The sequence below is a fragment of the Simochromis diagramma genome, unplaced genomic scaffold (genome assembly GCF_900408965.1).
Source record: "Simochromis diagramma unplaced genomic scaffold, fSimDia1.1 OVJJ01000463.1, whole genome shotgun sequence".
Taxonomy (NCBI): Eukaryota; Metazoa; Chordata; class Actinopteri; order Cichliformes; family Cichlidae; genus Simochromis; species Simochromis diagramma.
Window position 1 is genome coordinate 4,465,266 of NW_024386941.1, and position 12,490 is coordinate 4,477,755.

At 37.6% G+C, this 12,490-nt stretch overlaps 1 protein-coding gene across 8 annotated transcripts; it reads left to right on the plus strand.

Moving 5' to 3' along the window:
- Positions 1 to 493: 493 nt before the first annotated feature.
- Positions 494 to 12,239, plus strand: trpc4b (transient receptor potential cation channel, subfamily C, member 4b). 8 transcript variants are annotated; one of them, XM_040037600.1, is made up of 12 exons: positions 494 to 934; positions 1,330 to 1,743; positions 2,653 to 3,171; positions 6,460 to 6,543; positions 6,718 to 6,802; positions 6,989 to 7,128; positions 7,274 to 7,587; positions 7,692 to 7,887; positions 7,998 to 8,192; positions 8,448 to 8,489; positions 8,622 to 8,711; positions 8,814 to 12,239. In XM_040037600.1, the coding sequence occupies exons 2-12, from the start codon at positions 1,366 to 1,368 to the stop codon at positions 9,360 to 9,362; spliced, it is 2,592 nt and encodes an 863-aa protein (XP_039893534.1). In that variant the 5' UTR covers positions 494 to 934; positions 1,330 to 1,365; the 3' UTR covers positions 9,363 to 12,239. The 8 variants fall into 8 exon arrangements, with proteins under 8 accessions (XP_039893534.1, XP_039893533.1, XP_039893532.1 ...); XM_040037601.1 differs by having other exon boundaries at positions 496 to 934; positions 6,460 to 6,802; positions 8,814 to 8,868; positions 9,100 to 12,239; XM_040037602.1 differs by having other exon boundaries at positions 496 to 934; positions 6,460 to 6,802; positions 8,814 to 8,868; positions 8,970 to 9,093.
- Positions 12,240 to 12,490: the final 251 nt, after the last annotated feature.

The following is a 12,490-nucleotide window of genomic DNA, read 5'->3' on the forward strand; positions in this document are numbered from 1 at the left end:
CAACCCCTAACAATATTGTGTGGTTTGATGACTTTTGATTTCTCCAACAAAACTACAAGGTAGAGTCTTAAATTTGGCATAAGCAATATGAAAGCATGGATCCATTGTGCCTTTTTTTCAGCTGTTCAGGCTAGTGATGGTGGTGTAGTGGTGTGGGGGATTGTCAGTATTTAAAAACCACAGCGTACTTTAGTGTTGTTGATTTCCATATCGATCCATTTATGATCACGGTGTACTCGTATTCTGAAGATTAATTCCAGTAGGATAAGGCGCCTATAGTCACAAAGCTCAATTCATCTAAAACTGGTTTCTTGCACATGACAATCAATTCACGCTGCTCAAATGGTCGTCACAGCTACCAAAAACAAAATCTCTGCGGGGGGCAATTCTGAATGCAAAAGAGGGTCCAAACGAGTAGCAATGTTTATCTAATGATTTGGCCGTTATCTAATAATAACAGTTACAATTTGTTCGTGTGAGAGTATAGCTCACATAAACAAATTTTAACTGTTATTATTTTTTTTAGTTTCTTTATTTTGTATGATTTTAATCCCGCCCTTAGGAGACTAGTGATTTTTGTTTTCTAGGCAACGTTATTCCTCGTTTTGTTCCTTCGTTTATTGAGCATTATCCCCGACACCTGTTACACCAGTGTTAATGTCCTTAAATCTACAAAGAAAGTTACCATGTATAGAAATTGCGCCTGGATGAACGTCACGTGCTGTTTTCTTACGTGTATTTTACAGAGAAATATGCGGTAAATTGAAGGAAAGGGGTGGGTAGGGGACCTGACATGCCATTAAGTTGCAGACTCTTTGGTGGAGACTTCAGAGATTAAAAACAATCAGAGCACGCAGCTTCCCTTTCCGACTGCAGCTGTGCGCGGAGCTTCGTCGACTGATTCATGTGATTTACAACTGGAAAACATCAAGAGGTAAAGTTTGTATTCCTTCGTGCATTATTAAAGCCACAATTAAACAAGTATTAGGGTACTTTAAACGAAAACTAAAGGATTTTAGTCGCTTGTTTTCGTGCATTTTTAAGCGAAAAACAACTTTAATCATCGTTTAGATGACGATGATATGTTATTGTTATTCGTTGTGTTAGTATGGGTGATTAATTATATATTTTACAATGTCTTAAAGGCAAAAATACGTGTTTTTATTTGTTTTTTTTATCTGTTTAGTTTGTTTTTGGTTACGCACTGGCATCTCAAAATGTGTCATGTGAGCAGAAATGTGTCTTTTTCGTGTATAGAAGTATAACACGGTCAGTCTTTGTCAATAGTTGACAGTTGACTTGGTATTTTTTCTTGTCTTTATTTTTCAGTAATTCTCCGTGAAGACTGAGACAGTTTGGGCAGCAATGTCTCAGCTGTACTATAAGAAAGCTGACAGCTCCACGTACAGGGACCGCATCCCTCTGCGGATCGTGCGGGCAGAATCGGAGCTCTCTGCTCTGGAGCGGGCCTACCTGGGGGCTGTAGAGAAGGGGGACTACGCCAGCGTGAAGCAAGCTCTGGAAGAGGCTGAGATCTACTTCAGGATCAATATCAACTGCGTGGACCCCCTGGGACGCACAGCTCTGCTCATTGCTATTGAAAATGAGAACCTGGAGATTATTGAGCTGCTCCTCAGCTATAATGTACACGTGGGTGATGCCCTGCTACATGCCATCCGTAAAGAGGTAGTGGGGGCCGTTGAGCTGCTGCTCAACCACAAGAAGCCACGTGGGGAAAAGCAGGTACCATCTGATTTGCAGTTATTGCTGACCTTTGAACATACTGATTTTTTTTAAATTAATTTATTTGTTCAGCCTGGCATTGAGAAAATCTGCGAGCCTCATGTGGTTAATGTATATTATATTATATTATATTATATTATATTATATTATATTATATTATATTTTGTAATGTATTTGTATAAAGACATGTTGTGGCAATGAGTTTACTATACACGGTTACATTTGAGCAGAAGTGTCTCAATGTCTTACTACAAGCTACTAATTATTATATGGTTATATTTGTATACAGAAATATGTTGTTAAATATTTGTATATAAACTCCTCATATGTTTAAGTAGGAGCAGTGAGAAAAATCATTTTATTTTCTAGTCTGACTCTGAAAGAGATAAGATGCAAATAAGTGTGTTCTTTGCCCTTGTATTCTAGCTACGACTGGATGATTTAGGGAATAAAGCTATTATCTTCTCTCATAAGTTACCGAACCCCTACTTCTGTGGGCCTTTCTGCTACAGTTTTTACAACAAATTAGCCATTCTCCACAGTCTGTTTATCAGACTCTTTGAGAAAGGCCCCGCTTGTGTTCAGCTTCTTGACATCTTTGTAAATGAGGTCTTCCAGTACTGCTTGCTTCTCTCTATGTATTCTGTGAAAAGGAAAAAACAGGGTGTTGCTTCCAACCAGGAAGCCACTTTGAGGCCAGCTGAACCACAAGACATTAGCTGTGTGCTTGCTGTTAGACAAGATGGTTAGAGACTGAAGACAAATGAAATTAGATCCAGTCAAAGAGTTGTTTCAGTTCCTGCAAGAGGTTTAAAAGCATTGTACTTTTGTGATAAAATGTTCGTGTACCGTAAATGCATTATTTTATGTCTATTCATTTGTGTGTTGCTCTGTTGGTTTCTTCAAAAGGTTCCATCGGCTCTGCTGGACAAACAGTTTTCAGACTTCACCCCAGACATTACTCCGATCATCCTGGCAGCTCAAACTAACAACTATGAGATCATCAAACTGCTCTTGCAGCGAGGGGTTTCTATACCCCAGCCACACGCTATACGTTGCAACTGTATGGAGTGTGTGTCCAGTTCAGACGTGGATGTCCTGCGTCACTCCCGTTCTCGTCTAAACATCTACAAGGCCCTTGCCAGCCCGTCACTCATTGCCCTCTCAAGCGAGGATCCTTTCCTCACGGCATTTCAGCTTAGCTGGGAGCTGAAGGAGCTCAGCACGGTGGAGAACGAATTTAAATCAGAGTATGAAGAGCTGTCCCGTACATGTAAACAATTTGCAAAGGACCTCTTGGACCAGACTCGTAGTTCCAGAGAGCTGGAAGTAATCCTCAATTACCGTGACGACATCAACCCGTTGCTGGATGAAAACATTAATGAGCTTGCCCGACTGAAACTGGCTATCAAATATTCCCAGAAAGAGGTGAGCTTTTATTTGATTTTGATGTGGTCTTTGTCACATTGGAACAAAAAGGTTTTTTTCTGGATATATTTAAGGTGAAAAAGACATGAATACAGGAATTTGTCTACACCAGTGCACATGCAGATTGGCAACAAGTAATAAGAATCACCCTATTTGAAGATGACAAGAAATGCGCCAAGATGAGCTGTAAATGGCCTGGGTGGAGATGTCCTGTGGGAGTTTAGAGCAATATGTAATTGCCAGGCTGGTTCTTAGCGATGCATTACAGTAACCCTCTTAGAGAATCCCATGATAATTGGATAATTGAGGATAATGATGGGAGAAGTAATGGCCATTTCCCTGAAATACAAACTCATAATATTTTAAACTGGGTGGGGACCTTTTAGTGTCTTTTAACATATTCTCTGGATATTTATCAGTTACATACCAGTTTTGTATTATTTGCTGCAAATGAAAGAAAACCTACTAATAATTAGATACTGTGGCATTCACACAAAGATCTGTGTCATTCATAATTATATGTATATTTCATTTATATTGGAGTATAACAGTACATTGCATGAATATCAACCTAACACAGAGCAGGTGACAACAAGTTTTTAAAAGGTGGTGCTTTTGGTGTCAGGTCACAACATGTAACTTTTTTTCACACCTAAACGGCGGATAGTGTTGGGAGAATCCAGTCAGCCTCAGACTCTGTTTTGTTTTGCTAAGGGTGGTGTCTCTGTAGAGCATGTATAGAGGCAGAGGCAGGTCACCTGACCCCACCCGCTCCCTGTGAATTCACCTGACAGTGACCAGTGCTATTGTCACATCGGTGCATCACACGGCATTTATATCAGGAAGCTAGAGTAAACACCAGTTAATGTTCAATCCACCTGGCATTCATGTTTTCACGTGCAGCTCTTTCTGGTATATGGTTTAACTCGACTTACACTGTTACAAATTCAGGATTGCTTTGTTTGTTTTGGTGTTTCCTGGATAACAGACTGGAATATAAAGTACACATTGCGTGCACTCAGCGGGTGTCTTTCATTTATTCCACTCATTAAAGAGGCTGTGTGGAGCTTTTGGGTCTTGTTTGTGTAAAGCAGTTGTATAGTATTTGCAGAGTTAATGGCTCATACCACCCATGTAGTCTTAGAATTGAGGCTTTAAGAGTATTTTGATGACACAGTTGGTGACATGAATAAGAAAGATCAGTATGACTGCCGACAGTTCTGTGTGCTACAATTTATCTCCATGGAAAAGGCTTCAGACAGGCCTTCCTACTAATTTTGTTTATCTAATCATTTGGCCTAAATGAACTCCAGTGAGCCTGAAGTGAGAACAATGATCTTGGTAAGAAAAAGAAAAAAAAAATTTCTTTCTTTTTTTAAAAACATTTTTGACATTTGATTTTCTGCTTATGTGATTATTTGTAAATTCTACATCAGCACATTAAAAAAAAGCATTAGCATTATATTTAATGGGCCTTACAGAAAACTGTTCCCATTACCCCCAACCATGGTGTCTCCCTCTGGAACCTGGTTCTGCCCGAGGTTTCTTCCTGTTAAAAGGTAGTTTTTGCTTCCACTGTTTATTGCTCATAGGGGGTCTCTGTATTATTTTGTATTATGTTACCTTGTCATGAGTCAAGGTAACATTTTTCCAATATTCTGGTGACTTTATTTTAACTTTGTGACATGCAGAGTTATCCTGATGGAAGGAATCGTCAAAAAATGGGTACACTGTGGTCATAAAGGGATGAACATGGTCAGCAACAACACTGAAGTACACTGTGGTGTTTAAATGCTGATCGCCCACACCATACACCACTATCACTAACCTGGACTGTTGAAAAGCTATGCTTTCATGTTGCTTATGCCAGATTCTGACCCTACCATGTCTAGTCTATCACTTCAAAGCCGTCTGGCCATTCTCCTCAGCCAACTGTATCAGAAAATTGCTTCTTACTGGATATTTTGCTTTTTTTGTTTTTGCATCAGTCTCTGTGCACAGTAGAAGAGTCTGTGTGGGAAAATCCCAGTAGATCAGGAGTTTTCTCAGACCACCCTGTCTGACACCTACAGCCATGTAATATTCAACGTCACTTAAATCATTTCTAATTCTTGTGCGCATTTGAATCTCAGCCATGTTTGCCATCATTAGAAATCTTTGTTGTAACATGTTGTACACATGTACCTAATAGAGTGGCTCATGAGTGTAGAATATCATTCTTTATTAATAACAATAATAGCAATTATCATAACAATTCAGATTAAAAAGACAGACACAGAGCCATGTGAGTCAAGGATTTAAAAAAAAAAATTCACTTAAATATTAATTGGACTACACAAACTAGAACTTGTTTGATGTCAGCAATATTAGGATCATGAAAGTCTTTTTTCTTGTATTCTTTGGAGATTTCTCTGGAGGTTTCTTTTCTTGCTACTTGCTGTGCTCACTCTGCTTTTGCACATTTTCCTCTAAACCTGAGCTCAAACTCCAAATCCAAAGTGTTAAGTGTTTAAAAAGTACAAAATATATTTAACTGATTTTGAATTTTGGATTCTCACTACAATAACTATTAAAAATAGTGGTAGTGTTATCTGTGAATTTTTAGATAATAGAGTGAATATCAATGTTCTATATGATGTAATTTGCAATATATTGAGAAATAGAAGTAAGAACACTAATTGATGTAGGAGTCTAGCGTGAGATCTGTGTAGGGTCATTTTCACCTTCAAAAAATGTCCCCATACACAATCTGTTCCTTCCAGATGCCACCATTTGCCTCCAGTCATTTTATGTAAGTTCAAATCTGTCCAGGACAGTTACTGAAAGAAACTTTGAAAAGGCAGATTCTGCACTGATAGATGACCTCATCACCCGCAACAAAATGCTTTTTAGTACCATAATTGGGATCCATTTAGCCATAACTGGGTTACGCTGAAATTGAATTCCATCACCATCTGCAGATGTCCAACAGACTTTTATATCAAATCTCATAGAGCAGAGAAAATGTGCATGGGGAAAAGATTTGGCAATCATTTCTTAACAGAGCGTTGAACATCACTTTAGAAATACCTTTTTGAAACTCTTTGTCTTGAATGAATGTTTCTAGACATTTTGCAGTTCTTGATCTTTTGTGGCAAAAAACTTGCACATCTTTTGTGTACCATTAATTACCGTTTTTTCTGTTTAGTCAGTTTTTGGTTGGACCTGAGAGACAGATGGGTAAATAAAAAACAATTTATTTCATGTAAACATCTTTAATCTTTATTTGTCTCTCTCTTTGTCTCCTAGTTTGTTGCTCAGCCCAACTGCCAGCAGCTGCTGGCGTCTCGCTGGTATGATGAATTCCCAGGCTGGAGGAGGCGTCACTGGGCAGTAAAGCTCATCACTTGTATCTTCATTGGCCTTATGTTTCCACTGTTATCCATCTTCTACCTGATCGCTCCAAAGAGCCGCTATGGCTTATTCATCCGTAAGCCTTTCATCAAGTTCATCTGTCACACTGCTTCCTACCTGACCTTCCTCTTCCTGCTCTTCTTGGCCTCGCAGCATCTACAGAGTGATGATCGGTTGGAACACCGTCAGGGCCCACCACCCACCATTGTGGAATGGATAATCCTGCCCTGGGTGCTTGGTAATAATACACACATATTGCAGACTCTTTTTTTTTTTTAGACTGCACTCCTGTGTACATGAACACTGTAGTCTAAGCAGAGGTTTGTCATATGATTTCATTCATTGCGTCTGTTGTGTGTTTGCCTCGGGACAAATACCTGAGCAAAAATACAACAATGACACATCTTATTTTCATTCCTTGAAGGCTTTTTATGGGCTGAGATCAAACAGATGTGGGATAGTGGTTTTGAGGACTACATAGATGACTGGTGGAACCTGATGGATTTCATAATGAACTCTTTGTATCTTGCAACAATTTCACTGAAGATTGTTGCCTATATTAAGGTAATTTATATTAAAGGCTTCTATCTGTCTGTCTGTCTGTTTTATTTATTACTTTGTGCTGGAGCAAGCATCATGCCGGAAAAATTGACATTGTGTGCTATCAATATTGAGCATGTTTGACTATTGTTTTGTTTTTTTTCAACAGTACAGTGCAAAGTGCCAGTTGAGAGACACCTGGGAAACGTGGCACCCAACGTTGGTGGCAGAGGCATTGTTTTCCATCGCCAACATTTTCAGCTCCTTGCGTCTCATTAGTCTTTTCACTGCCAACTCCCATTTGGGGCCTTTACAGATTTCATTGGGCCGCATGCTTCTGGACATACTTAAATTTCTCTTCATCTACTGTCTAGTGCTGCTAGCATTTGCCAATGGCCTCAACCAGCTCTATTTTTACTATGAAACAAATAATGGGACTTGCAAGGGCATCCGCTGTAATCAGCAAAACAACGCTTTCTCCACGCAAGTTGAAATTCTTACATAAATTACCCCTGAAAATCTGACTTGATTAATATGTTTGTTTTTCCAACAGTGCATGCTGTGATGTATGGTTGTGTTCTTTTTAGGCTATTTGAAACACTGCAGTCATTATTTTGGTCTATCTTTGGGCTGATTAACCTGTACGTGACGAACGTGGAGCCGGACCATACATTCACAGAATTTGTCGGCTCTACCATGTTTGGCACCTATAATATCATCTCCCTGGTAGTGCTTCTAAACATGCTAATTGCAATGATGAACAACTCATACCAGCACATTGCTGTAAGTAGCAAAATAAAGATTACACAGTTATTTATTTTAGAGTTAGATTATTAGAGTTATCAAAATAATCTGCCTAATCTGCTCTATGAATTGTTTGTGTTTCTTTTCAGGATCATGCAGACATAGAGTGGAAATTTGCACGAACAAAATTATGGATGAGCTATTTTGAAGAAGGGGGAACTTTGCCATCTCCATTCAATTTAATACCCAGTCCAAAGTCAGTTTATTATCTAATTGGATGGATAAAAACACATTTGTTTAGGAGACCAAGCACAAAACGTCTTGAAACCTTTGAAACTTTGGGGGTAAAGTGTTTCCAGAGATTTTCTCTGACCTGTACTGTCACCACTGCATGTTATACATTTTCATGCATGCCTGTTTATACCCTGTCTACTATTACAGCCTCTAAGTGGCTTCGAAAATGAATTCATCCATGTTAATGTGTGTCAAACGATTACCTATTGAAAAAGGGCAAGTAAGAAAATAAATCACCTAATCAGTGAAAATGGAAATAACCCGGTGCTGTCTTAATGAGCCTTTTGTTTTTCTTGTAATTGCAGAGACGTGCAGCTGAAAATGTAAAATTAAGCCATGAGTATCAGGTAATAATTTGTATTATATTGCACTGTATTGTTTATTATTTTTGTTGTTTTTTTACTATCCTATTTTGATTAAATGTAAATGGTTAAATGTAAACATAACTCTTCGCTTGTTTAAAAAAAATTGTGTTTTAGGAGGTTTTGAAGAACCTCATGAAACGATATGTGGCTGCAATGATTAGAGATGCCAAGACAGAGCAGGGGTTGACAGAAGAAAATTTCAAGGTAGCATAAAATTCTTTATCATTTAAGATTAAGTACCCAGTTGTATTATGTTTTCCATATATTTTTTCCACTGTTTAATCTCAGATTCCCAATAATTGATAGGAGCTCAAACAGGATATCTCCAGCTTTCGCTTTGAAGTTCTGGGAATGATGAAAGGTAAACCTGGGCTAGCAGGTAATATTGCAAGTACCACCTTGGCTTACCCTGGAAATCCATTCAAATATTCTCCTAAATTTCCTACTGATGAGTCTCAACAGAACCAGGACATCTTTGATATGTTCACTGCCACTACCAACACCACCAACACCACCCTACAACCTGCCAAAATCACCAGGTCTGCTTGCTTTAATAGCCAAACCAGTGGTTCAGTTATTTTGTCTACTGCAGGACAGACTCAAAAAGAGGCTGCCAAAGAAGATTCAAACACTGGATCCCTTCACAAAAGGAAAAAACTCCCTTCTCTGAAATGTGATGAAATATGTTCATTGCCAGAGGAAGAAATGTTGGGTACTGATGAAGAAATGCAAGGAAAACATCAGACTGAGGACATAATTGTGGACGTTTCACAGACTGATGAGAAGGAATTCAAGGACATTAAACCTTCTTGCAAAGAACTTGATAAGGATGGGCCGACAAAATATAACAATTAATCTGCCAGCAAGTAAAACTTAAAATAGTTTATTGAAATAAGTTTGCTTGTGATAAACTGTACTGTAGTAAATTACCTATTCTGCTTAATCATGAATTCTATCCAGCGTATAATGGTATTAGAAAATCACAAATTATATGACATGCATACAACCACAAAAATATGTGGTGAGGACAGGCGTCAGTGCCGACTTGATGCTCAAGCAATTGCCAAACATATTACTAATTTATGTTTTAAACTGAGCAACTCATTCCAAAGAATCCTTACAACCCACTGCCTATCTTCTACTCTTTTATTGCCTACTTACTATGCTATGCAAAAATACTGTATCTTATCCAGTTATTTGTACGAAAGAAATAATCAACAGTTTTAACACTGATATTGTATTCAGTACTGGAGGTAATTTGAAATTTAATCATTCTATCAAGTACACAAGCACCTTCTCTCCTACACTGGGAGGTGTAAGGGAAAGCTTTTTTCTTATTTTTGCAGTTGTAGCAGACGATGTAATCTAGATGATGTAATCTAGATTTGGTCCTGTAGTAACTGTTGTAACCTTGCAGGCAGTGTTGCGGACTAGTGAACTACATTTAACTTAATTTATAGTTTAACTTATTTTGCAATAACTCTCAGTTGATCCACAATAATGTAAGCACTTCATTTTTATGTTTTTGTGGGTGCTTAGCTGTTAAAGCTATAACTTTGACCCATTTATTTAAACAGTTTTACGATTGCAGTCAACCAGCTTTTAAACTAGGTATAGCAGGGTGGTATTGCCCAGCGTTCACTAAGCAACATCGTCAGTGATAAAAGTTATGGGGTTTTTTTTTTCAAAAGAGTTTTACATGCTGTTTTATCCCCACCTGGAGTTCCTAGGCAACTGTGTGAAGTTATATTTAAAAGGGGCTCTATACAAATTTCTTCATGTGTTGATTTAGGTGCACTTCTTCCAGTTCTTTCAGTATGATTTACATTTTCATAACACTGCTTGCAAGGTTAAAGGCGTTCTAGAAATATGTGATTACCCTTCAGTTTAGTAACTTGTCACATGTATTTAAATTGCTCTGAATAAATAAAATCAAATGCTAATGTAAGTGTTATCTTGTCTTGCTACCACATGTACCTCTCTTCAGTTAGAAGTCCTCCAGTTGTTTGGTTGTCTTTTGGTAAGCAATGACATTTCTGTGTGTTTGGTCTATGTCAGGGCCTTCTAAACTACTGAGAAAAGGATTAATGATAGGACACATAAATACTGTAGAAATAGAAACATATTCTAGAAATAGAATACGTAACTTATTTCTTATTAGAAATCAGCTAAAACTAAATTTTTCTCAGATAATCAGAGACACATCTTGATTTTACATTTGAGAATGAATGGTTCAATGGTACAGTATCTTGAGCAAGGGTGAGGAATGTGTAAATTTGCTTTTGGCTGATTTTTGTTTTTATGTTTTAGCTTCTCTCTGAAACACTTTTTGATTTTATCTTGAAAGGTGCTATAGAAATAAAATGTTACTTACTTACTTTACTGTGGAATGCCCATATTTGTAGTAATGCTAATCACTAATCCTGACACACTGGCTAAGGGAAAGGTTGAAGATGAAGAAGAGAACATCAGCTAACTCGCTGGCATGCTCTGAGAGTCCTGCTGCCTTATGGGGGTTGAGCTTCCTCGCTGCTGTGTGTACCTGAGCTCATGAGATTGTTAGGCGAGGTGATGAGGGGCAGGTGGTCCTATGTGTATGTTTCCTCTCTGTGTTATAACTGGAGGTCTCAAAACAGGTGTAGAAGGTATTGAGGTCATTGGACACGCTATCTATGGAGCTGGTGATGCTGGTAGTGCTTGTGTAGTCTGCGATGTGTTGTAGGCCTAGCCACATGTGCCTGGAGTCAGCAGTAGAATAGAAGCCATCCAGCTTCTCTCTGTATTATTAAGGACGGAGTTGTTTAAGTAACAGGAAATAGGACATGCTTAGATGTCAGGGCTTTTAAGTGTGTAATGGCCCAAGAAAGATGTCTTGGCCCATTGTTGTATGTTATCTTTCCTAATGGCATAACAGTCATCCTTAATAAGGCTATTATTTCTATGTATCCAAATTATTCATCAATATATATATTAGTTACCACTAAGAAAGAGTTAAATGTTAAGTGGAAAAGGAGCAATAAAGTGATTTTGAATGTCTGTAAATCAAATAGCATTATAATTGGTTCTAACCTTTCTATTTGAAAAACTCGAAATTTAAAGGTTTCTATTAATGGTGTGTTTGTTGACCAAGTTCATGAGACCATTGTACTGTGTATAATCTTAGTAAATTATCCTGGACAGAACATATCAAGATAGTTGCTAAAATAGGAAATGGGATTTCTGGGTTTAAAAGACCAGGCTCAACCAGGTCATTTCATGATTTTAATTATTGCCAATTAATATTGATGAGATTTCTTTTTTTTAAAAACCTCTCTAAATGTTATAAAACAGTTAACTCTTATGCTTTTATTATGATGTTTTACATCTGTGTGGAGATTGTAATAGTGCACTGTTAAAGTTTAAAGACCCGTGACCCCAGGAAGAATAGCTGCTTTAGCTAATGAGGATCTTAATAAACTAAACCAAACCTAATTGCTTAAATCTTGTTTGTGCTTGGAGAAAAGAATTTAGTAAATAGTTTACCTTTTCCCTACTTGTATATACAGTCGTTCTTCTATGGAATAGTGTTGCACAGCTGTCCTCAATATGTTTCCTTTTCTCACAGACTGTGTGACGTGTTAGCGGGAAAAAAAAACACTAAAGGCATATTTTTCTTTCTCATATATGACAAATAATGCTAATTCTGTTTTTGTTATGAACTATAAATTCTTACATTTGGAGCTCTTCTTATAAAAAAAAAACCTTTTAAAGTAGTTTTGGCCATTTTTGTAATTGTTATTTTAACCAAAGACCAAGAACAGTTGAGCTGAACAGTCATTTTTAAAATAAATCAAGTGGCTTTTTTACCCAGATATGTTTTCTTCTTATCACAACTATAAATATGACATGTTGTAGATTTAACTGTGAATCGACTTGTAAAATGAGGTCTGCCTTGCAGAATGACAGAAAAGAACAACTGTTTGAATGTTAGTGCTTTAGTATGA